At 41.7% G+C, this 26,235-nt stretch overlaps 1 protein-coding gene across 1 annotated transcript; it reads left to right on the forward strand.

The window, feature by feature from the left end:
* Positions 1 to 3,340: 3,340 nt before the first annotated feature.
* PPM1F (protein phosphatase, Mg2+/Mn2+ dependent, 1F) lies at positions 3,341 to 9,432 on the forward strand (the record flags this gene model as incomplete). Its single annotated transcript, XM_009870399.1, has 6 exons — positions 3,341 to 3,474; positions 5,315 to 5,514; positions 6,061 to 6,249; positions 7,362 to 7,505; positions 8,507 to 8,600; positions 9,059 to 9,432. Coding segments are annotated over 6 exons (1,135 nt in total), but the record flags the coding sequence as incomplete, so codon positions are not given.
* Between the last annotated feature and the right edge of the window lie 16,803 nt (positions 9,433 to 26,235).

Here is a 26,235-nt window from a genome sequence, read left to right on the forward strand (position 1 = left end):
ATAATTACTTTCTACTTCCATGTGTAGTGTTATTTTGGCCCGCAGGTATGTATATCAACAGAAGCTTCGAATAGGTCCTTTTGACAGCACCGTATGTGTCTAGTAGTCCCAAATCTTTCAAGAAGGAGGGTGGCATGTAAAACTGTGTTCTTTATTAGCATAAGTATTGCTTTACTCTTTAACTTAGTACTTTTATCTACACTCACATTTTTAAAATGAGGCTTGTATTTTATCATGAAGGGATTGTAGAGTAACTCCATGCTCCAGGCCCTTGTGATCTTACTTTAGCTGATGGTGAAGCTTCAACACCTCATCTGCACTGTTACAACATGCATTCGTTCTTTTTTAATACTTTTTTATTGTGGTCAAAACACACCCTTTTTGTTAGCAAAGCAATCGCCTGTAGCAAAGAAAATCTAAGTGTGTTTACTACTACCCTGTGTACGCTGAGGTTGGTAATTAGTGTTGCGTGTCTCGTAGAAATGGGGCTGACACATGTTTCTTCTAAGACTCTCTGAAGAGAAGGCAATGTCCTTTCCAGGTAACACACCCCACCAGTTCCCTCTTTTCCCCAGCGCAGTTGTTTTCCGTCTTAGGAAAGAGCTACAGTATTTCTTCTGATTCATGAAGATTAAAGTCTGCTTAGTTCAGCTGGTCAGCAGGCTGTCTTGGGCTTCTTTGAAAGGATAATTTTAACAGCAAGTGGCGTTTTTCTTTGCTTCCAGAAAAGGTTTGAAGTCTGTTGTGGTAATTGCAGTGGGCTTCTGCTTTTACACACTGGTTGCCATAGGTACTGTGCTTGCTTCCAGATTCTCCCCAGCCAAATGAGACCTTGTCGCTTATCAACTAAAGAGGCAGTTCTTCTTTAATTACATACATATTTTGTTAACTCTTGAAGTCTCCAATTTAGAGGATGAAATTAGAACCAGTAAACATCAAAACTGAGTGGAAGATGCCATTGCCTTGGCACGCTGTTTACCTGAGCCTAAGTGAAAAGCAGGCTTACCACTGGTAGTACTAGTATTAAAAGTTTATAAAGTAATCAACAAATACGTTCTCTTTGGAACTGAGGCTGAACTAAATAGATAGGGTAAATTTTTTAGGCTTTTATTTTTTGTCATTTTGTTAGAATCAGCTGCTCAACGTTGTTATTGACTGCATAACAAAATCCCAATAAACAACCATTTTCTTTGTAGATTTGCAAAACTATGGAGGGTGAGGAAATGCATAAGAGGCAAAGCTGAATGAAGCGTGTCAGTGCTGAGGGATCTCAGAATTTCCTTTTTGGGAACTGGATGTCAACTGGAAAAAGTTGAAGGATGTGACATAATAACTCATAAACTTTTTCTTTGTTACGGGCATCCTGTAAGCAGAGGTTTATACAGGACTTGTGAATTACAGCACTTAGCATATTGCCTTTTGTTTAAGCTTCTTTTTTACGGACTGTGTTCAGCAAGTCAGGGCTCTGGAAAGCAGATGTCCGCAAAGTTTAAAATCAAAGTATTAAGCCCTCTTCTGATGCTGAGCTGGAAACCCAGGCTAGGCTTGAATTTTTCCTCCAGCATAGCAGAGAAGTTCTGAAGATGACTGAAGCTGTGGCTCTCACTGTGCATTTAAATGTCGAGCTGTTTCAATATTTTTTTGTCTCTATTCTTGAAGCTGAAACCTACTTGAATTAATGCTTCTAATATTCTGCAGCATCAGCTGCACATCTGACATTGTTTGTGTGGCTTGTATTTTCGTATTTCTTCCCTTTCCAACTATACAAAGAAAAGCGGGAAGCGGGGGGGGGAGTTGCCGTATCCGTTTCAGATGTTTCTTGCCTGACCTTTTGAAGGTTGTTTGGTAGTGTCAGAGCGATTGTAAGCAGACGTTGTTACTTTTAACTCCCATAGGAAAGGAACTGACTCCGCTAAACATATAGCCTGGAAAAAAAAAAGCGACTTTCTGCCTTTCCTTGATGTACTATGACTGCAGCTAGCGCCCAAAGGACTAAACACGTTACCATCCATCCGAAGCGCTGAGATGAGTCATTAAAGTAGGCCATCACCACATAAACCGCCCTTCTGTGAGCAGCCTGCTGTCTGACGCAGTGCTTGCTGCCACAGGTGCTCGTACCTGGGTGTGACAAGGCCTCTCTTTCAGAAACACAATGGCAAAATGCGTTTCAGCTTTTTACTGGGATCTCAAACCTCGTGGTGTTCCCCTCCCTGCTCTTCTGTGCGTAAAACCAGTCATCTCCGTGGAACATTGGCAGAAACGAGTTGCTTCCACCATTTCTTACTGTGTAGCCAACCAGGTTCATGCAGGACTTTCTAAATGTTTCCTGGCAAAAACAAAGTCTTGTCCTTAACTTGCTGCAGATACCTTAATGTGTTATTTGCCTTGGTTGTATAATTTGATACTTTGTGGGTACCAAACACTCCGTGAACAATGGATGAAATGCTTTTTGTGGATGTCCACGCTTATTCTTCATTGTGCTCATGGAAAATGTCTGGAATGCACATTATGTACTGTAATTATTAGTGCCTACCATGGAAATATAGTGCATATAAAAGAGTTGTTTTCTAGTAGCCCTGTTCTAAAGTTGGATGGGGCTTATTTGTGTACAGCTTCAAAAGCATTACGGCAAGTACGTGCTTCCTGTAAAGCACGTAGCTTGTAGAAAGCATTGAATAAAAAGGAGAGGGTGTGTAGATTGTGTAACGTTGTTGTCTTCAAGATGCTCACCTAAAAGCCTCAGCTGAAACACAAGTCTTGGAGTCTTTTTTTTTTTATCCTAGTCTCCAGTGCCAACTCTGCGCCTTCTTCCTGGGTGATTTCTCTGGGGAACTTCCAGTCAGGAGAAACTGAGTGTTGAAGGACTGCAAGTCAGTACTGAGCATGACTTTTCTTATGAAGGGACGGGAACTGGAGTCTTAAGTAACCTTTGTGGAAATCCTGATACTATCTGTGGTGAAACAGTTGACTGCAGGCAAGAAATGTTGTGTAGAGAGTAGAACCAAAGTGTTTGTGTTCAGAGGCTAGAACTGAAGTTAGGGAGAGCTGGAGAGAAGGAGGTACCATCTGCGATTGGAGTGCAAGGCAACGGTTTGAAAACATGATTCATACACTTCTTCCTCTTTGCCGTCTTGAGAAAGCAGTTGTCTAACTGAAGGTCTTACTAAAGATTTGTGTGAATAAATATTGAACATATGGTTTCCTCTACTAGTTTACTAATGAAGTTGGAATTACTGATTGTGTGTAACGCTTTCCATTTCTGAGGTCACCAGCCATATACAGTGGGGTTGTAGCTCAATTTAAACTAATTCAGTCTGGTTTGCTTTCTCTTCCTTGCCAGCAGAGGTGTTTCACCACTTCTTGCAGCGTCGTTGATCCATGCTGCAGTTGATGAAGTTCTCAGAACAGACTTGACTGAATTTAAGCAGCAAAGTGTGGAGACAGAGGGAGAAGGAGATGAGGAAAGATTCACCTGTAAGTACAGTTTTTTCCTTCTGTGGTTCTCTTAGAGACTGTCTGTTGGAAAACTTTGGTGTTTTGAAATGTTTCCCAGAATGTTTTATTAGGCTGTCTGGCAAGCAGCAACGAACAGAATTTTATTTGCTCCTGCTGGGTATCTGTGGGATGAAAGGTAGTTACGCTAGTTTTGTGGGCAAGATGGAAACATGGTTGTGGAGCCCTGGACTAATTGTGTGGGCTGGCTTTCTGGAAAGGGAAGAGAGTTTCTCTTCCCAAAAAGACTTAATGACTGTGTCCACTGGGCTTCCTGAACTGAGCCAGTTTCCTCACTGGATAAATTCACTGAAATTGAACTGGTTCTGTTGATAACTCTTACATTTTTGAAGTGTCCTTTTCTCTTTGGTAGACTGACCTTAGCTAATTACTGCTATGTTTTGATACTGCTGTCATCATAGTTGCTATTGTGCAGCCATACTGACACCTTAAATTCATCAGCTTGCTTTTGTCTGTTCTTGGGAACCATTTTTTCGGGGAACTGTGGCCCCTCCACAATCTGAACACCTTAAAACTCCAGAAACTTTTTTTTTGGGAAGTTTCTCAATACTCTGTATTGAATATTTCCTCTCTTCCCACCCTCCCCTGTAAAGGTGGGATGCTGAGGGATGAAGAACGTGATGCATGTGTCTTCTGCTTGGTGCCTGCATTTTCTCCTTAGTGAATTGGAGAGAGAATAGACCTTGGTGACTGAGTACTGAGTTTGTGCCTCGTGTAACAGATGGTCCTATTGCATTTATGTGCTGAAATGTTCAACATTAGGCTTCACCAAACCTTGAATCCCAGTGCCAAGAATTTAAAGGGAGCAGTATGGAGCTAGAGTCGAAAGTAAAAATGGAGAAGAGCTGTCTTAGGCAAATTACTTTTGCTCTGTAGATGATCTTCTTAATGCTTTTTGATGTTAGTTGATTTAGCGTTGAGGCAGTGTTCGTACTCAAAGTAACAAAACTTTAAATTGTATATTCTGAGAGAGACCGTGTTGCAGAAGCTAGACAAGGTGCCAAACACCAAACCATTTAGTCTGATGAACAATAAATTTGGATTAATTGATCTTTGGGGCCTATCCAGAAAAGGATTTAAGTGTCTGGCCGGAGCTTTTCACACTATGCTCAGTGGGTGTTTACAGTTCTGCTCTGTAATGACAAAGCAGGGAAGTGGCGGAAGTGTTCTTCTGTCCCTCTGGCTCCTACAGTGTGTGTATTGAAAAAGATAAAGACAACAGCTTAAAGTTCTAATCTGTTCAGCTCAACTCTGAGTTGAGCTATTGACCTCGGCAAAACATTCTCAGACTTCCTTGTTCCAGTGGAAGTGGACAAAGCCAGGCTGATGCTTTTTCAACTCTTGTGTCCAAGACAACAGCAATCTCTTATCTTGAAGGCTTTCCTGCTCACTTGCTTGTTTCCTTTTTTCCTTTTTCCCTTTTTTTTTTTTAGGCAAGCACTCTTACCACTATATCTTGACATAGTAATAACATTTATGCCTAATCTGCTGTAGTGATTTTTGGGTCTTTGTTATGATTTTTGTAATGTAATCGCCTACTTGAGAAGCCTTTTGCTTTGAAAGAGAACTAGTAAGTAAAGAAGCTGCTTTTACCCCTAATGTTTTACTGTTTTCCACAGCAACTTTCCCTCCACATAATTCACGGGAGCCTATTTTAATTCCTGCAGAGCCTGTAAAGGCAGAATGCTGAATGTATGTATGTGGCTCTAAGGAAAGAAACTTGAAGGAAAGACAGGCCGAAAGATGGGGTGATGTAGGAAAATCGAGCACACAACTGACTGTTTTGTCTTCATCCTATCAGTGCTGGATGGAGAGTCGTTGCAGCGCTGCTTCTTTAACAAGCTTCGGGATGTTTGCTTTGAGTGGCAGAAGCAGTTGCCACCGCTGAGACCACTGAAACGGTTCCTGCTTGTTTCCATCCACGCCATCCGTAACGCTCGACGGAAGATGGAGGACCGGCACGTTCTGCTCCCAGAGTTCAATCAGCTGTTTGGTTTATCGGTAAGCCTGGACAAAACTGGGGAGGCCAGTCTGTTAACTTTTCAGCATTCCTGTAAACACAATGATGTAGTGATGGATGATCTGTGAAATGATAAGAATTTGTTGCCATCAGTTATTTATCATGGTTGTGCTGGAGCAAGGATTTACTGACTCAAGATTGCTGGAGGCTGACTACTACCCTGAGAAAGAAGGATCTTGACTTGAAACACAGGCTCACAAGTGGTTCAGGGAGATGGGAAGTACAAGTACGAGTGCCAATTAATGAAGCTGCAGTGGGACTACATAACCAGCTGTCTGCTGTTTCAGTTCCGGATTATTTTCAGGGATATTAAATGATTAACAGCAAGCAAAGCAAAGTAATTCCCCTGCAGAGTACCCGTCTTGCCCATTTTGCATGTGGATGAACTGACTTAAATTGCCCTTACCTATGCAATGTTGTATGAAGAATGCCCCAAATAAAGAATCTTTGCTTGCTGGTACCAGTCCACAAGCTATTTTGGTTTTGCACATCAATTATGTCTTCTTTTCTCTCCCTTCCCATGAAAGGATGACATTGATCGTGCTTACTTTGCGGTATTTGATGGCCACGGTGGAGTGGATGCTGCCAATTATTCAGCAACTCATTTACATGTAAATGTTGGGCTACATGAAGAGATTGTTAAGAATCCAGCTGAGGCCTTGAAACGCTCTTTCCAGAAGACAGATGAAATGTTTCTTTTCAAAGCCAAAAGAGAGGTGAGTGGCTAGAGATTCATTCCATTTTACTTAAATAACACTGAGAAATGTTGGACAACATGATATTCTCCAGAAAATTCTGGCACTACAGTTTCTTTGAATCTCTGACTTCTTTGATCAATTTTTTTTTCTGAGGAAAAGCAAAACGACAGTGCTTGCAAGTTCATGGTGAGTGATTGAAAAGAAGTGTTAAGTGATTTAATTGATCCTGACATGCCAATTATTTGAGAGAACGCTCTGCTGCCTCTTTGCCTTAATTAGGCAGCTTCTAGATGTTCTGTTGTCCTACCTCTTATCTGGAAAGGAGATTTCCCTCTTCCAGAGAATACAGTCACTATCTTGCTCTTTCTCGTCCCACCGTTAATGTCACAGGTGGTTGCAAGATGAAAAATATATTCTGTAATTGAAATCAGACTCTTCAGTTCATTAAACTTATTGATGAGCTTTAAGTCAAGTTGATGTGATTATCGTTCTTTCTTCAAATCTACATAATGGAAGGATGGTTTATTGTACAGTTTAATGAGAACTTTATTATAGCAGTAGCTGGCTATGGAAGTATTCGTTGTTAATATCTTAATTTCTGTCAGTGAGGTACAAAAGAGGGACCAGCGTCTTCATGAGGTTTGACTCTCAGTAACCTTCACAGGGAATCTGGGACAGTTAGGTTCCTTCCTTTGTTGACATCCTCATGTAAATACCCAGTGAGAAGGGGATGCACGCGGAACAAGGGGTCTGTAGCTGCCAGTGGTAGAGCGGAGAATGGGAAAGGGATTGCGCATGTGTGTGGTTGAAGTGTTCATACTGCGGAAATTCAGATCCTCTTTTCTGTGTGTCGCTGTGGTTTCAGCAATAGGGGTCTTAGTCTCCGAGACCAGTATTGAAATTAATACCAGAGGAGAAAGAAGGTAATAGAGGCACTGTTAGCCCTGTGCATGTTGGAATACGTTTATTTCAGGTCTGTAATGTCTTCTACCTTTCCTCAGGTACCTGAGTTCTAATTGGCAGGTCTGTTATGCTGCATTTAAATGCAATTAAATCGAGGTTTACATTATTGCCACGTAACTTACTAGGTCTTGATGAATATTCACTAACATACCTGTTTTCTTCTGTAGAAGCTGCGGAGTGGTACAACAGGTGTATCTGCGTTAATTGTAGGGAACAAGCTACACATAGCGTGGCTGGGGGACTCGCAGGTGATGCTGGTGCAGCAAGGAAAAGCCGTGACGTTAATGGAGCCTCACAAACCAGAAAGAGAAGTAAGTCCGACTTGTTTTTTCTCTCTCGTGTGTGTTGCCAGAATCTCTCTTGAAACCTTTTGGAATCAAGTCTTCTTAAGTGTCTGGTGCTTTCCATAATTATATATATTGTGTGGCAGGATTCAGAAAATCGGTAATATTTTCCCTCTCCACTCCTGTGTCTTGAAAATGTGATCTCTGCAACAATGCCTCCTTGAAAGTACTGGTGGTACTGGCAGTCCTGACTTCAGGTCCTGCTCACTGTCTTGTCAAAAATTTTGTAGTAATCAAAGACCTGCACAGGATATTTTGTGTGTGTGTGAATTTAAAACTACCTGTTATAAATGAATTTATGAATGATATGAACAGCTGTTTAAAACGTTAGCGTAATGGAAGTCTGTCATAATATACTCTACTGCCATTCCAAAGCTAATGATAATCTGTTAGTCTAACTTGCTCAAAGTGTATTGCATTTTCTGTAATTTTTAAATAGCCAGGTATTTTATTACATGAAATTTGATGGTGATCTTGTGAGTTTGGACAGTGTTGCATGACCTTTTGCCTTCACAGCGTAAATACTGGTAATAAATGAGTAGTTAAAGGAGTATCAATGCAAATGCTATTGATGATTTTATGATTCTATGATATATACACTATCTTTTATTCCAAGTATTTATTTTTTTACCTCATTGCTGTATGGGATGGGAAGAAGTGTCAGGAGAGGTTACATATCCATATGGGGAAGAACATGACGGTACAAAACTGTTAAGTATTCTGCTTTTGTGTGGACAAGCCATAGTATGGTTGGGAAGAAGGTGGGTTGTTTCCAGTAATCTCTAGTGCCTGTTTCTGAGCCAGATTCTGATACGTGTGTTCGTTATATTTGTAGTATAAACACAAAAGCTGAAGCAGCTTTTGGTTTTGAGTTTTGTCTTCCTTCCCCCCCTTCAATTGGATAACAACAAGGTCAGTCAGTCATGGGTAGGCTTTCAATATAGAAATTGTATTTTACTGTGTTTCAGGATGAAAGAGCACGTATTGAGACTCTGGGTGGTTGTGTAACCTACATGGACTGCTGGCGGGTTAATGGTACCTTGGCTGTTTCCAGAGCAATTGGTAAGATCGATGATCAGAATTAGTATAGTTCAGATTAAATTTGATTCAAATACACCCCCTGAGACTGTATGTTAACTGTAAATTATGTTTTTCTTGGCATTGATCAAATAGTAAACCAGTCTTACTGTCTTTGCCATAAAGCTAGCTTACAGCTGTATAACCTCACAAATGCATTTCAGAGAGAAAAAATGTTGACAGAATTTCCTTAGTTTCCCTGCAAAATTAGGAAAGTGTGAATTAAAGTAACTCCTTAGAAACCTGCTGGATGTAGGTATTTTTCAAGTGTTCTTAAAGAAACAAAGGTCCTCCATGCTTATTCCATAGCTTTTCACTACTCTTCTCCTGCATCAGATACCTCTAGAATATGATCTGGCTGTCCTTGAGGATGCAACTGGTGGTCCAAGAAGTAACTTTACATGTGACGTAATGAAGCTTTTGATTTTGGTTGTTTCTCCTAGGTGACATATGTCAGAAACCCTACATCTCTGGTGATGCAGATGGAGATTCATTTGAGCTGACTGGTTCTGAAGATTATTTGCTCCTGGCCTGTGATGGTTTCTTTGATGCTATCAAGCCACATGAGGTTGTAGACTTGGTGCTGGATCACTTAATGCAAACCAAAGGAGTGGGTCTCAAAGCAGCAGAAAGGCTGGTGGCGGCTGCAAAGGAAAACGGATCCAGCGATAACATCACTGTTCTAGTGGTGTTCTTGAGGGATCCTCAGGACATCTTGGCAGACTGTCTGAGAGACCCCAAGAGCCTTGGAGCTGATAGTGATGCTCGGAGCTCACCCTTTAATTTCCTCAGCTGTGAGGCAGGAGCCACACAGTGATAAAAATCTAGTTAATGCAGAATGTTCAAGTAAGTTGAAGTAAGTTCACGTAAGGAACTTCTTTCCACTGAAGAAGCCTCCAATACAGCAGGCACAACGTCCCAGGAGAAAAATGACAAATGGACAAGCATTTAACAGAAAGGCAAGACTCCTTTTACTGAGTTCCCATTTGTCTTTTCCTTCCTTCCCTCTCCCTTCAAAAAACACCGAACAGATGTGGAGATTCGTACAGCTCTTTCATCTCTGGGAGCAAACTTACACAGCGTGTCCCAGGGCTGCTGGTCATACATATTGCCCTGCCTTGAAGTGGTAAGAAATTGTGACAGGTATAAGCTACTGGGTGAGAATACCCATTTGGGAATTCTGAGTGAAAATTTAAACTAGTGCTTAAAGAGAATGCTGTATGTTGTATTTAATTGTGATGTTACTTTAGCGACTGGGAGGAGAGAAGCTGTCACCATCACAGCAAAGCTTGTTGCTGTGTGGTCTGTAGGAACAGGCTGGGTGTGCGGTGACACCATTGTGCTCCGTAAGTCGGTTCTGTTTTGTACCAAAGATGATATTACAAGAACGATGCGGCCTCTTCATTCAGAGACATTTAATCTTGCATGTACAGAGAGGAGGAAAGGAAACTGAGTGCTCCAGAAAAAGAGCAAGGAGACCTCACTAGAAATATCCCAAGCAAAATGATATAAAATCAGGTGCTTTCTGGGATGCTCTGGTTTTATAAACTGGAATCCAATATTTAAGTGCACTGGATTATTTCTCCTAACAGACAGGCTTTATTGTATATTTGGCAACCTGAAAAGAAAGACCTTTATTGTTGTATTTTGAGAGACACCTCTACAGTGTGTGTGCTCTAGCGGTTAAATGTGCTCTGTTTCTGCCACCTTTTGTTTGTACTATAGCAAACGAGAATTTTATTTTTATTCTAAGTGATTTTATGTTTATTTACAGAACTTTACAGTTGGAGGATTTTTTTTGCAGTGTTACTTTGTTGTGGTTTTTATTTAAATTAGAATTTTAAAGTGGCTGTGTCCTTATTATCTGGTTTTAAAAACTGACTACCCTCAAGTGCCTTAAATGTTTCACCCAAGGATTGCTGGCTTCTTGTCGTATTCTGGTGAACCAGTTTATAGTGTTTTTAAAATGTGACTTTTTTATTTCATTAATACTAATGTTTAATGCACTTAAATGTTTCACTTTTTTGTGAATGATTTTAGTGGGAACTATGTTTCAAGAAAACTTCTCTCTCATTGTTGCCAAATCTTGTGGCTTGTAGTAAAAACTTCACAATACTTACTGTGACTTACCCCCTGCCCCGTGCAAAAAGCTCTAGTTAGTTAATCCTGAAGTAACAATCACTGAGTCATCATGCTTTTAATTTAAAAACAAATACACTCTGACTGTTGAAAGAAAATTTAATAACACAAACTAGAAACAGCTTAGTAACAATTTTTGCTTAATAGATGGTTAATTTGATGTGAAGCTCAAGTGAGGATGAAAGAATCTTAACGAATGCGTAGTGTTGTGTGGCTTACACTCGTGACGTGCCAGAGCCTCTGGTCGTTGCCCTGCTAGCCTGGCTGGCAGAACTCAACAAGATCTGAAGGCTCAGTGGTAAATGTGTTAGTAACTGCTGTAACTAAACAAAAAGTGCTTTACATCTGGCAGCAAGATTGTACGCCTCGTTTGGAAGCCCATGGCATTGCCCTGTGTCAGTCCTGTTGACTAAAATGTGTTGAGCATTAATGTTGCTTAGGGAGGCAATTTAAGTCGAAGAGTTGGAATCGCTAAAAGGCAGAGCGGGCACACAGCGTCTCGGAATCGGCAGCTGGTGCGGGGCAATGCAGGTACCCGAGCGAGTTGAGGTTTTTCACTGGATTACTAAGGGTGGTCGTACAGTTTAACGTAGAAACTCCTCAGTGAGCTGCCATCTCATATAGCAACTCGGACAGTGAATTCTGTGTTTCGCTGTGCAACAACGGGAGCTTTCCTCTGAGAAGGCTGCAAGCACTTTTCAATCCTACGTTTTGCTGTCCTAAAACGTGTGGGGAAGGCTTTCTGTGATGGCAGCCTGGTAGGGTAGTTGTTAATTTATTGAAGTGAACCTTCTTCAGTTGAAGAGGCCTTTAGACTTGCATAGTAACGCCTTTGCATTTACCATCTCCTGTCTCTTTGATACCTAACCCAGATATGCCGTGTCATGTAAATTCTGGTGACCACTAGTGCCTCTTGGTGTCTTGGAAAGAGTTCTCATTAATACAGTAAGAATCATACAGAATTGCTTGATTTCTCTGCTATCTGAGGTTTATCAGGAGAGAGGGAAGCTATTGTACTCGTGGAGGAAGGTGTGAAATGTTGGTAAGTTCATATTATGGTTTAGTTTCTGAAATTTGCTAAATTTCTGAAATATGTAGGGAACTGAACAAGCCAAATTCTTCATAGTGACCCTTTTATTTCAACCTTTTAGGGGCAGATTTGCATTACAGAGGAACCAAAGTCTTAAATCTTTCAGTGGTTACTTACAGCTGTGTGAGAATATCCTATTTTGTTTCAAATTTGATCAGATTTTTTTATGGGAGCTAAGTGAGATTTTAATTCTCAAGATACGCTCTAGGGAAGCAACTCTGCATTCTGAGAACCTGTTCCCTAACTAACATGTTTTCATCCTGAGCGACCTAGTGCCTCATTTCTTTTGAGATTGGATCGGAATAGTCCCCAGAACTCACACAGATTTCAGCAGAGATAAAAGAAATATTTCTTAAACTTTCAGAGACTTCTTACTAGCTTTAAAAAGTCAGGTCTATAGTAGTTGTAAATGGGTCAAAAATGGCAGTTTGTATCCTATCAGTGGAATAAATAAGTCTTAATGTGTCATCTACGGTAAAATTCCAAATTCTATTTGCAGGGAAAATTTGTTTTAGAGATGTCTTACCTATTCTTGACAGCCTAGTCAGAAACTGTGAATTTTTTTTTTCTTTTTTTTAAAAACCACAGCATTTCAATTTGATGTGAAATCAGTAATGCAAGTGTGGCACAGGCTGCAAGTATGGATCCTGGAAGTGCACTTTGAAAATTCTGTTGAAAACGGTCATCAGGGTGGTTTCATCCTTGGGATGGCAAGGCAACCTCTGATTTTTGTTTCACTTGTGACTGATACAATTCTTAGAAGCCACCAGGTGTAATGCATAACACTCTTGCAAGAAGTGTCAGTAGCAGGGGTGGTGAGGAGAGAGGGGAAGGAGCTCTAGCAGGAGGTATGGGGTTGAAGTAAATAGTCCAAAATATGGAATGGTGCTACCTTTTGAATTTACAGTACTAATCTGCTACATTAGCTTTTCTTATCATTCCTCTTAAAACTTGTTGGGTTTCTGGTGTTGGCTGTTCCGTTTTCCTTCCCTCCTTTAGTTAAAAATAATATGTAGTTTTGGTGGGAGAATGCTCTCATGCCTCTGGGCCTTCCCAGTGTCACCTGCAACCTACTGACACTTGTCCACCGTTAGTCGATGGCAAATTGGCAGTTACTGACAGATTCACTCATCTGCCTGTTTCCTTGTTGTCTGTCAGGGGCCTGCAACAAAACCCGTTCCTAAGTCTAGCCAAAAATCTGTGAAGCTGCAGAAGTTAGCTGAAGGATTAAAGACAAATGTTCAATGGAAAATGAAAGTATTTTTGCATTTCACTGGATTCCAAATGAATGTCTGCGGCTACATTTTAGCACTCAGCATCAGAAAAATTGCTCCTTAAAGGAGCCTGTGTTTGTAAAACAGCATGCTGAAATTCTTGCGTTGTGCTTGATTACAAACTAGCTTTAGTCATTCTGCTTAGTGGGGATACAACATCTCTTGCTTACGGATGGTTTGTATTTCTAGCTTTCCATTTTCTTACCTACCCCAGCCTGCAAAGAAATATACCTAAGACAGTGAAGTCTTATGGGTCTGACGTTGAGAGGATTACAATTTTACAAATTCCGTTTGCTGCGAGGTTGGTTTTGGGGTTTTTTTTTGAGAATGCAGAGGATAGAAATGCAGGATTTTTTTTTTAGAACAGAGGGACATTAAGTAAAATCCACCCTCTGAGTGATGGAGGAGTGAAAGACAGAGACAGAAATGCATTTAAGTATTATTAATGCCTATTTTAAAAAGGAAGTGGGCTGGAAAATAGAGCTACAAATGTCAGTTCTATAGAGTGAAATACCAGTGCTTGAAAGAATTAGAAACACACCCATTACAAAGGCAAAACTCAGATGTGGTAACTGTCTTCAAACAGACAAGGAAGGAATCACAGTGAAAGCAGCTGAGGTGGCTTACTGTGACCCCTCACCGCAGGCTTGAAGCAAATGCTATTAAATGGGTTTTTCTGAGCATCCTTACGTGTCGGGTCGTGCCAGGAGGGAGCGGTCGGCATGGGCAGTCACTGGTCACCGTGGAGCTGCTGCTATGAGTAAATGCCCTGAAGTGTGTTAATGAATTGAGAGGCTGGGGAGCTCTCCTAAGATGAGTAATTGGGCACAGAGTGGTTACAGCAGAGTTGGCAGCTGAATAGTGTTAATCACAGTGATGACTTTAATAGCATTTAATAGACGCTTATCTGAATTCAAAGCCAGATGAGATACTGCTCTTTCTAAAAGCATTTCCAGTGCTTTTAGCTTTCTGTCATGAGAAACCACTAAAATTTCCATTTTTTTGTTGGAAAAAGTGCTTCTCTTGCTTTCTGAATTCTGGAAATAAGTTAGCTGTTTGCGCTGGAAAACCCATTTTCAGTTGATATCTTAAAGCAGCTGTCTGGGGTTGAAACTTCCCTTCCAGGCAACTTTTGAAAAACTAACAAAAAGATTCTTCCAAAACAAGTGGCTGAGGAACGTAGGTATTTGTAAATGTCATTGCACAAAAAGCAGCCAGCAAATACAGTTGAGCCGCTTGAAGTCTAAACTGAGATTGCGGCTCCGCTCTTTGTGTGAGGCTGAATTACTCGTGTGCTTGTGGGTGCGGGTACTGAATGCACAGCACCAGACATTTCTACTCTTACAGCACTGCCGTATCAAGCAAGTGCTTTGAGGGGAAGGCGAGGGGACGTTAGCCACAACAGAGCAGATTGCAGATGATTCATGTGTGATTTACCTCTCGTTAAGCCTGAATTAAATTTTCCTGGTTAGTTCTGTTACTCTCCCTTTTGCAATTGGGCCTGTGCTGTCAGATAAAATCCTACTAGGAGATAATGGTCCATTCCCCCTTTTTGAGGAGGAAACAACTCCTGATGGACAAAATGTCATTCAGGAAGGGTTGGAGAAGGAGAAAAATGAGCTTTCAAATGAGTGCAAAGCTTCCCAACCTACGCTGTTACGTATTCTCTCTAAACACATAGCAAGTCTGACTGCGTTTGGGTAGTTGTGCTGGAAAGCCATCATTTTCTGGCCAGGTTAGCCATACCCTTTAAAGCTGACCGCACCAGACCCGAGAGGCTGGTGCTCCCTGCTTTGCTCAGTTGAGCCACTCATCAGCCAGCCCTGCTGAGTGTTTCTTGTGCAGTGTTGGCAGCTCTAAGAGCCAAACCAGCCGCTTTCTGCATATGTTTTGATTGGTTTTAATATATTTATTGAATTTTACTTTATCTAAAGTTATTTCTGTAGATATCTGTCATGTCAGCTGAAAAATAATGAAATGGAGACATGAAGGAGTGACTGGACCTGAACACGTATCTGTCCTAGAGACTTCTTAAAATACCACCTGAAGATGACCTGGTAGGCTCTTGTGATAACCTTGTCACCAAATAGAACAGGAAACCCAAATCTTACTGAAAATCACTTAGACCTTTATTTTGGTGTGACCCGTCAGGGCCTGAACACCCACAGAAGCCTTCCCCACAAGCTGTGCATTGTTGCTAGATTAATGTGTTTTCCAAGCTGCGTATGCTGCTGCTGGTGCAACCAAAAATAAACAGAAGACAGCTGTGTTGGCAGCATGGAATATTTAGCAAGACGTAGCTTTTGTCAAACAGAAGAGGACGAAATCAATAGGAAAAGAAATGTTTGCAGGCTTGCTGGAATGCAAACAATGGAATGAAAAAAGCAACCTAGAAGGGTTGGCAGTGCACTCACTGTCAGCTTAAAACCACTGTTCTAAGCAAACTGATTTGGCTGCTTTGTAATGTCTGCTTTATTTTGTTAACAAACTCCTCTCAGTCAGGGTTTCATGTCTTGTTGGTCGTGTGTTTTAGTCTCAAGAGAGAAGATACATTTAATTTTCTACAGAGCTGAATGTATCTGGGCTTTATGACTGGGTAGATTATGGTTACCGAATTTTCTCTCAACTGTTAAGCCTGATTTCCAGGACGTATCGATATAGCAGGTATCGAACTTATTAATGATTAAATGGTTCTGGATTTCCGTGCAGAAGAACTTTATCTGTCTTTCCTGATCTAGCAGATCATTTATTGAAGTTTATTCTCATTTGTGTGGCAATACATTAGATACGTGGAAGGTTTTTCACTTTGCAAATGGAGCTGCAAGGTGTGACCATCACTCCCTGCAGGAACTGTTTGTCCTTTTATGTAAGCAAAGGTGGTTCCTTTTGGATGTCTAAGGATAAAAGAGATAATAGCTAGGAAACTAGAGAGATCCTATGGGGACCTTCTCAGGGCAATTAAATACTATTTCTTTTTCATGTTGCCCTTTCTAACTTTGTTAAAAGACATTCTGCTTAATATTGGATGATTAATGCTGCTTTTTCTTTTTTTTTTTCTCCTTTCAGTGTGTTTAATAGCAAGATGTTTATTTTGTAAGGGGTTAAAACTTTATACTGGCAAAAAAAGAGGCCAGTAGAAAGTTTTAAGTACTTTTACTTAACTTCTTTAACTACTTTTAACTTCCTCTTCTGAAAGTCAGCCCTGCTCTGTCTCCTCATTCTCTTCCCAACTTTTTCTTAAATCTTTTATGTCCTTTTACATTGTCATCTCCCCTCCCCAAAATGCTGATTCTTAGACTGTAAACTCCATTGGCTGCTAAGTCAGTTTAAACGTCACTTGTAATTTGAATTTCATCTGTGTTCGTAGTGAGTGTGATCTGATCTCTGGAGGCCTGCAACACCAAGAGTGTAGGAAGTACCCTGTCAGCTAGGACGATAAGAGACTACAACTGCTGTGTCTTTGGCAGTGACCAGTACTGGATGTGTAAGGAGAAAATCCTGATATTTGCATGTTATTCCATAGGAACACTTAAGCCTGTTTCAGGTAACAGTAGCTCTCATCCTGATTATGGGACTTCAGAAGTATTCTTGTCTCTCTGTTTCCTTGTTCCTGCAGATTGTTTGTTTGCAAACATGTGCACTGTTTGGAGTGAGGGGAAAAGGCCTTCTAACTTCCTTCACCTCTTCAGTTCTCTCTCTCTTGCCCCAGCTGACCGAGCAGACGGGTTGGTAACTGCCGCGCGCCACGTGGCGCTCAGCCTCTCGGTCAGTGGAGTTCCTCAGTGTCTGCTCTGTATGGTAACTTCAGTCCTGTGCTTATTTAATGGTAAATTAAACCTCTGTAACTACTCCTGCTGACTTAAAAATATGTGTTTTTATCAGTATTAAAATAGTACAAGAGCAGAACTGTTGTTTGAGGCACATTTCTTGCCACCGTGTTGGCTAATGAACCGTGAATGAAAGTAAGAGGGCCAGTGACTTTGAAGTAGGAGCTGTTAGCCAAGTGTTGTAGAATCATAGTCCTTATTTATTTTGTATGCTGGTCTGCATTTGTTACCCTAAGCAGAAAAGCTCCAGTATGGCAGGTTTATAAGCTGTGGCTTAACCTCATATCTAGTATCTTAAATCTTTTATTTAAGCTGACTGGTTTTGTGCACAGGTCAGAAACCTGTTGTCACTGATCGTTAAATGCTATGCATATTGTACATTCATTTACACAAATTGTTCTAATAGTGCTTTGTGTCTATTATGCTATATTACCATATTTTATATATACGTATGTATGTGTTGCATGAGGTTTAATGTTGGGTTTTTTGTATTGTCACTTTTGTATTCACACAGTGCCTCATGTATCTATTTGCATATTGCAAGAAGTTGTCTCAAAGCAGTGATTGGAAACAGGTGGGGATAAGAACTCTCCACTGTAGGATCTGATGTTTCTGAAGTATTAATAAAGTATAGTGGTTCAAAGAATTGTTTGTTTCTTTTCTTAAATATATTTTTCATTCTGATACTTCCCGTAGCTGGATCTGCAGTGATCATATTGCACATCTTTGAGTGGTTACCCTGTCACCGAATCTTGCCTTCTTTCACAGGGCCTGTCTGGGAATAGAGACCAGTGGGAGCCCTAGAAGGAAGCAGTCCTTGAGATCACAGCGCATGCGTACTTGAGAAGCTGATGTCACTAAAACTATCTTAGAAACTGACTGCATACTCCTAATCCTTTGATTCAATCTCAGTTTTCTTTCATTCTTTTATAAGCTAACAATGCAGTAATAGTGCAGGTTGACTTTGGTGTACTACCTAATGTCTTGCAGTAACGGGACAATGGTCTTAAAGACCTTGTTGTGGCAGAGATCATGACAATTTGTTGTTTCTTTACATACTTTTTCAAGAAGTGGGTTTTAACTGCTGAAGTGGAAAGATGGACAGCGTATTCTTGGAGTATGTTAAGGTTAATTTACTACAGAACATAGGGGAAGTTTTGAGAAGGATGATAACTTGCAAAATATAATTATGGCTTGGAAGCTAAGCCAATCTGTGTGGTTGTTTCCGAAATGCTGGTGTTCATATCCTGAGGAAAGGAAGATGTAGGGAGAACAGGACAGAGGTAAGAGGCTTGAGAAAAAACAAGCTTTCACAATCCTAGGGATCTGAGAGATACAGTCTTTTAGGCTGTTTGTTTAAAAGCCATTGTATTTATTCTAGTGAAGAAAAAGAAATCTGTTAAGGATGCTGCATAAGAGGGAATGAGGAGGTAAGAGATTCTGTGATAAGGTATTTCTTGAAATACAAAAATAAGGATGAACATAGTCATCAGGTAGATTCTTCTCGAGGTGCTGTGTGCATACTTGAACCTACTTCAGATCAAACCTCAGAACTCTTGAAAACATCTTCTATTTCATGGTTCTAAATATTTTGTTGGGTTGGTTTGTTGTGGGGTTTTTTTTTAACAGTAAGAATTCCAGAGGTGAAAATTCCCTTGTAATAATGTCTAGAAATTCTCGGAAGAGTGTAGGTTGGGGATTTGCTTGACTCGGTTTAGCAGCAGTTTCCTAGCCTGTGATTCACCTGGCTCGCCAGGGAGCATAAGCAACAGCCGACTGCTTGCTGTTCTTCCATGGTTGTGTAGACTGACTGGGAATCCATCGTCCAGGTAACTCCGCAGGCAACTGACAACGACACAGAGATGAACCAAATCACTCCAGTGTCTTGTAGGCATCTCTGGTACTTCCTATCAAAGGGTGCTGTTCTTCTGTAGATCTGAGCCCATTGCAGCTGCAGCTGAGAGCGGGACTGGACATCACTGTTGTTTCTCCGTGCTGGTGCCCAACATTGGCTTTACTGTCTCTTTAGGAGGAGGTGAAATCCAGACGTTACTGATTCTTGTTGGCTGTGCTATCTTACCTCATTAATGTCTTCTTTTTCATCTAGCAGACCTCCAACAGACCACGTGTTCAACGCGAGGCTCACAGCCAACCATCTGCTCTGTGGTATCAGTCGTCTGCAGTCTGTGTTGCTGGTGGGTTTGAGCAGGAAGCAATCAATAAGCCCATGGAAATGAATGCAGAACTTTGATTTAAAGCTACACAAAGCTAAACTTAGATGCCATTGATGGGATTCGTGACACGGAAGCATTATCCACCTCGGTTGTTTGAGCAAGGAATAACAAATCTTCATGTCCTGTTTAACTGATGTATGTTTCTTTGCGGACAATGTGCTGTAAAATGTGTAGCCACTCGTTTCCTAGACGGTAGAAAGTAGTGAAATAACAGTGGTGATGAGGCAGATGATTCTGTTTCAGCCTGAATTAGTGACTGTTACAACACAAACGAGGGCTATTTCATACTTGTAAAGCTGCTCAGTTCACTTTGAGCGGTATTTGCTGGTTTCGTACAGGTTCTCTAGGAAACTTTCTTGGGGGTTGCTATGCAGAAATTAATTCTTTGGCTCCACCAAATCAGTCTGGAAATGCCTGTCCACTGCCCCTGGGAAATGTAGTGAGCAGAAGTGCTTTTTCAGAGACTAGGAGAACTTTAAGAAATATGGGCTCTCCTCTAGTAATAGACTTCACATGTCTCTGCCTTTTGGCAAGGGCTGGACAGAACATTTTCTGCATCTAAAGTTTACTATTCAAGTAGCACTAATGCAGATTACAGGCTTTCATGTTACTGTCTCAAATAACTTTTTTTAAAAAAGAAATGGCACATAACCTTGAATATGTCATGCAGAAAGTTGCTTGTAAATTATATGTAGAGACTGTAATGGGTATTTACCTGTTTCACCAAACCAATAACAGTTTTGCATATGTAGCTATAGTTGTCCTACATCCTTTATATAAAAGAAGACATGTTTTTTAAAAGTGTTAAGCAGTTCTTGAACTTTTCTGGTTTGGGTAGCTAACAAAATCTTAATATTACCTTAATATTTTGTTAGATGCTTTTTGATACTTGCATTTTGGTTTTGGTGTGTTTTATTTTTTACTGGAGCTAAAATATTTTGAAGTTTGGGTTTGCCACATTCTCATGTTGTTATGTTGAGCTGCTTGGAAAGAATCCTAAGTTCTCATTAGGATGAGAAAATATTTAAATGTTTAAATGATGCAGCTGTTGCCTAGTCTTCAGATAGAAGTAGCTTTTAGAAATATTTTTGACATGCCTTGACAAACATAAACCTGCTCATTTTATACAAGAGTTCATCACATGCTTGAGGCATACAGTAAGGCAAAAACAAAGCCTAAAAGAAAAAATCTGAGCTATGTTGTGGTGGGCCGGACTAGCTACAGTATGTCTGTCTGCAGATTTTTAATGTTCTGTTTTCCCTGAAAAAGACTCCTCAGACAATAGAAGAGAGACTTACTTCCCACACCGTATTCTAGGCTGTAGAGTAAACCCTTCCAGGAGAGAGCGCCTGTGACCTCCTTCTAGCTGGCCTGATTTTTCTGTACAGACCTTCAGCTTCTGAGCCCTGGCATACGCCAGGAACCTCTCTTGTCTCTCCAGGTAAGGCAGGAGGGTCCGGGTATGGAAAAAGCAAATCGTTCTACAGGTGTCGAGTCCTCCTTCAGGTCTTGGTGTTTCCGCCCCTAGAGGGCTCCCTCTTTCCTTTGGCCAAAGCAAAACCAAAAGCAAGAGGAAAAGATACGAGAGGTGATGTTGCCCATTGCCACAAATTGTTCCGAAGAGCCCTCTGCATATTGTGGCATTCCCATAATATTTTCATCCTGCAGGCAGGCACTGGAAAGCTGAGTGAGAGGAGCTTATATATAGTATCTTCCTTCCTTCTCTATACCTTCTATGAAGTTGCAGTGTTTCTGGCACTAATTCTCTTTTGCTTTTTACTGCTTAAAAATTCCAATAGTTGGTTCAGGCTGGGGTACAGCTGTCCAGTACCAGATCTCCAGTAACAGCCAACAGCAGAGAGTGCAAAAAGCTTTTTACATGGGAGGCAGGAAAGAAGGCATTCATGTGAAGAGTGGGGCTAAACAAGCATAGGTTAGAATAATGCTTCCTTTAGTATCTCTTAGCTGAGATGAAAGCCCTGTTTCTCTTTACATAAGACTTAAAAGGTGTTTATCAGGGTACAAGGGATACCTCTCCTTTAGTCTACAGCCCAGTTCCTTTATAAAACCAAATTCTGATGTCAGCATGGGGAAGGGACAAAATGTTAAACAATGGACCAGAATCTTCAGGCCTGATGTGTAATTAATTATAGGAATTTAAAATCATGTGGAAAGTCTACACTTGAAGAAGTTCTGTGTTGACATTAAGCCAAGCAAACGATGGATCTAATTGTTAGGTTACAGACAGACGCAGGTAATGCAAGTTGGGCCACTGATACCAGGTATTTTTACCCAGTTGCTTTCTGTTCATGAAGCTAATTCCACGCAATTGTTCCAGCAGCGGGAATGACCAGCATGGGCCAAAGGGTGGACACATGTCAAGAGTTTTCTCTGACAGACTTAACTGGCCGAATGTCATTGTTCTTTAAAGGTACCGTGTCCTTAGTATTGGCTCTCGAAAGGCTCCCTGGAGCACAGCTGCTTCTGTGGAACCTCTGCTAGTGAGGGACTGGAGATGTGAGAAGGAATTGGATGCTGAGGTGGTTCTGCCAATTCCTCCTTTCTAGCAGTCACCTGAAGTCTCTTATCTTCCTAAAAAAATGGAACGTTGCAGTTGAGCCAAAGGTCAAATTCAAGTGTAGGCAGGCTTTGTTCTTGAACTGGTGAGTCTGCTTTTAAAAACAAAAAGTAATCCTCTCTCTCTCTCTTTCCCACTCTCCCATGGATTTTCATCTCTTCAGCGTGCTAGAAATATCCAGTCAAACATGGGCAGACCTTCGTCTTGCTACAGCTCTAAAGCAGAGTGCCTGTACTGGTGATCCATGAGGATGCTAAACAGCAAGGCCTAGACACTCGGTGTTAAGGTTACACTCAAAGTCTGAACACAGGGTGTTTGAAAGCTGCCAGCTGAACCCGTGTTTCTGCTACACAGCGCAGCGTGTGCTAACCAGAGATCATGAGGAAAGCATTTCAAGAGCTTGGTTTTGGATTGACATTAAAACCTTTGAAAAATAGTGTAATCTAATTTTTTTTTCTTTTTCTGCATTGTGTTCCTCCTCCTGGAAATATGAGGCTGGTTTTTGATGTAATTTTAGCATCTCCGTTTGTGTCTTGGTTTTGTTTGCTTTCTAAGGTAAAGAAATTATGGATCTGTATTCTCGATCTTAAGCCCCTTTGAGACTGGTGGCTTTTATTTATTTATCTGGAAATGGTAGCAAGAGATTGGGAAGTGGCATTTTCTGCAGAGTGAAAAAGGGCGAATCCAAGCAATTTTACTTTGAAGTAGTTTAAGGACAGGTTAATGAAAAAAATCTTAATACAATTAGCGATGAATACTGTTTGTTTCTTCCCCCTACCAATAATCACCTTCTGTAATGGGAAGATACATTGTGAAGCCCTGCCAGTACTGTTAGAAAATTGTCTTCTGATATTTTCTTGTTAATGAAATTTTAAGTCGATTCCCAAGTAGCTGTCGGCCAAGCCAGGATGTGCATTAGCAGGCTAATGGCAGGCGTCCTGCGGTGCTGAGGGCCATGTGTGGCTGATGGCAGTCCTCGAGGAGTTGGCTGCATCACTTGGAGCACTTAGTACGGCTCCGCTGCAGCACTTCTGGTGTTCCCATCGCCTCCTCTGGGAGACGGCTCCATTGACTAATAGAGCTCGCTGTCAGGAAGTCTTTCCTCTGCTGATCTCGGTTCCAATGCAGATAACTGCAACTTCTTTGACTACTCTAATGAAAAATTAAAAAAAGCAAAAAGCCATCATGCTTGTATAAAAAGCTGGAACTAATCTGTTTATCAATCTTCACTGTAAAACTTGGAGAACTTGGGGTTTTAGTTAAATGCAGCCTGCATGCATTTTGGGCCGATGGCAGCAGGATCTGGAAGCTGGGTAGCATAAATCCACCCGTAAATAAAGCTACTGCAGCTCTGAATCTGTCCGTGACCAATGCGTGTGCCGGTGACATGGACAAAAGCTGGCAGCTACCGAAAGCTGAGCAACACTGCTCGGGGCCTGAGGGGTTTGTGAAGTTACACAATGCGCTAGTTGAGATGTCACGGGGAAGCCAAGGGCTGGGGGTGTGGAGGGAAGATCACCGGGGCTGGGTTTTGCAAGAAAAACGGTGTCAGTAGCAGGGCAGCCCAGGAAGCTCCCCGGCTGGGGCAGTGGGAGCTGCTGTGAGCCATCGCCAGCCGTGGAGAGGGGCTGGTGGGCTGGAAGTAGTCGGAGAGAGGTTTTCACAAGGACCTGTTGTTTGGTTGCTCAGATTATATCAGTGTTCTGGCTATTGAAAGGGATTTGGCCTTTGGGTTTTGCTTTCAGCTTTATTTATTTTTGCCTGTTCTCAATTCTCTTTGTGAATTCCAATATTCTGAGTCACCCAGAACGATTTCTGCCTTCATTAGAGGTTCCTTCTAGCTCCCCTTCAACTGCCTGTAGGCTGCTGCCTGCCCCTGCCTCCCCCTGTGCACTTTGCTGCACGTATTTAGCTCTTCGTATTCCATCACTTGTCAACTTCTGCAGCTCTGGCACTTGAATACTTTCAACCATATTGAACTGTGGTGTACCTTTGGGTCTTTGCACAACGTGCATTCTTCACCTGACCTGTTCTGCACTTCTGAAACACGCTTTCTAGCGTTTGAGTTATGCTGTGAGGCCACAGTTTATCCTAGTCCTACAGCAGCTCTGCTTGGAGCTGATCATGTCTCAGTCTATTACTGTTACACAGCATCCTGTGTCACCCGGGATAAATCCCTATTTCCCTAATCGTGTCTTTGTGTCTTTGGTATACATCGGTGTTTGTGTTTTCTATGGTATGTATCTACACCAAGCAAACAGGACTGTGTTTCTATAAAACCAAAATTAAAAGATGCATTATAAAAAAGAAGTAATTGCATAGTTCTTCAAGGGCCATTTCAACATGAATTGCTGAGCTCTGTGGTGCTCTAAAGCTTGTGTATAAGAAATTCTACAAATCAATAAAGAAAATAACCTGGAAAGGAGGATGGGCCTCTTATTACAGCACTAAGTGTCGATACTGTAGATGTCTTAATGCTAGCTAATGACCGTCCCTAATGGTATTGGAACAATGTACATTTGCTTTAGCTTTTCTCAGAGTCCAGATGAGCTACTCGGAGCTCTCTTAATGATGCGAATTATTTAACGCTCATTTGTATGCAGTATGCTCCTACTTTGAAAGTGCTTCACAGAACTCAAGCCAAATTCAGCCTTGCAGCTCTACTGAAGTCAGTGCTTATGTGTGCATCTGTCAGTCGCTTTTCTTTTCAGTTTTGCTTGAAGAGTTAACTTCTTGTTATGTTGATTTTATTTTTAAAAGGTAATATCTGCAAAGGGTCTTCAGTCACCCTTCTCCCAAAAAAGTAGCTGTGAGTACAAATGCAGTTCTGCTCATTCTCACATGTCCCACTTAACCCCTGGGAAAAGAGGACAGGCTAAGCGGAATGTAATTTTTTATGTTCTTTTCTTTTCTCTACTTTGCACCTCCTAAACACGGTTTTGGTGGTATCTGGCACTTCTCCTGAAAACCATCCTGCAAAGAATCTCTGCCATCTGATGTATGCAAGATACTGAGTTCTTCTCTGTGGCCCATTTCTGGTTTAACACAACACGAGCTGATGGAGGCCCAAACCATGCACAGTTCTGCAGGTTAGTTATGCTCAGTATAATGATGTTAGGAGGCACTTTCTTACAGCTCAGAGCAATATGGCATGGGAGCCTGACCTGATATTGAACTAAAGCAGCTGCTGAAAGGTGGAACAGACGTTCTTAATTCAGGCATATACTTATTTTTTAGTGTCGTTCTTCATAACCACAATATTCTTGTAATTTAATTTTTAACTCATCCCAACTATGTTTTTAACGCACGCTTTGAAAGAAAATAAAAAAATCATCTGAAATCGTATCATTCACTCCCCCTGGGTAATGGGTAGGGGTGTGATTTTTAGCTTACAGCACAGACCCACAACCATCTACTGCCTGCACAGAGTAAGTGGGAGTAATGGAAAAGCATCCTTTCTAGATGTGCATGTCACTAGAATGGGCAAAGACATTTCTTGTCAGCTGTTAGATATTTGCTGGCAGCGCAGGGATGAGTGCAGAGACGTGGGAATAATCGGTTCGTTCCAAGATCCACAGTGGGTGAATCTAGATGCCCTGTTGCCCTGTTTTATATAATATTGTTACAGCGTACGGCTGCTTCCCCTCTCCCTTTCCTGCAGTTCTGTCCTCCTGCTCCTGCCTGTGTTCATCTCGATGCTCTCTCCAGCTGGGTCCTGCTCCCTCCTGCCCCCAGCTCCCCCCTCCCCACTGCTCACCCATCCCTTTGGGCCAGCATCTCTCTGCCCTCCCTCCTGCCTGGATGGAGGGAATCCCTGGAGGAATGTGCCCCACAGGCCTCTGCAGGACTTGGGCCTGTGACTCTGGAGAGCCTGGGATGGAGAATGCAAAGCAGCAGAAAGCAATCCGAGTCCCCTGGCAGCACAGGGAGGGACGAGCGGGGCTGTCTGTGGGCTGCTCAGTGCTGTCCAGCCAGCTCATCGGACAAGAAACAGAGGCTCGACTTCTCAGCTGCATGGGCTGTTTCCCTGTTCACTGTGCCTGGGTGATGTACTCTCTGCCTGTGGTTCTATTAAATATCTTCCATAGCTACTTTTTGCTTCAGTCTCCCTTGGGATAGCTCTTTCCAACTCAGCTGCATCAGTGTGCTGAAGGTGTTAAGTCAGAGAGTGTGGAACAGAGGAAGTGGAGAGACAACTTCGTGTAGAGCATCTAAGAAAACTTTAACCGTCTCTCTGGAGCTGCTGTACATGACACAAGACTCACCTGCAGTTGAAGTTGCACAAGCTCTATCGTATTAACTCTTCTTACCTTTCCTCTTTGTATGGATTTGTCCACAGAGCATTCAGAAGGGTCTGCAAGAAGAATCACAAGCTACTGCTAGGATCCAGACTTGTGTTGTTTTTTAACATGGCTTGCGTTTGCCTCGTTGCTCTGTTGTACAGAGTACCCGGGACATTTCAACAGGGCTGTAGGGAA

This window comes from Apaloderma vittatum, unplaced genomic scaffold (assembly GCF_000703405.1).
Source record: "Apaloderma vittatum isolate BGI_N311 unplaced genomic scaffold, ASM70340v1 scaffold12435, whole genome shotgun sequence".
Taxonomy (NCBI): domain Eukaryota; kingdom Metazoa; phylum Chordata; class Aves; order Trogoniformes; family Trogonidae; genus Apaloderma; species Apaloderma vittatum.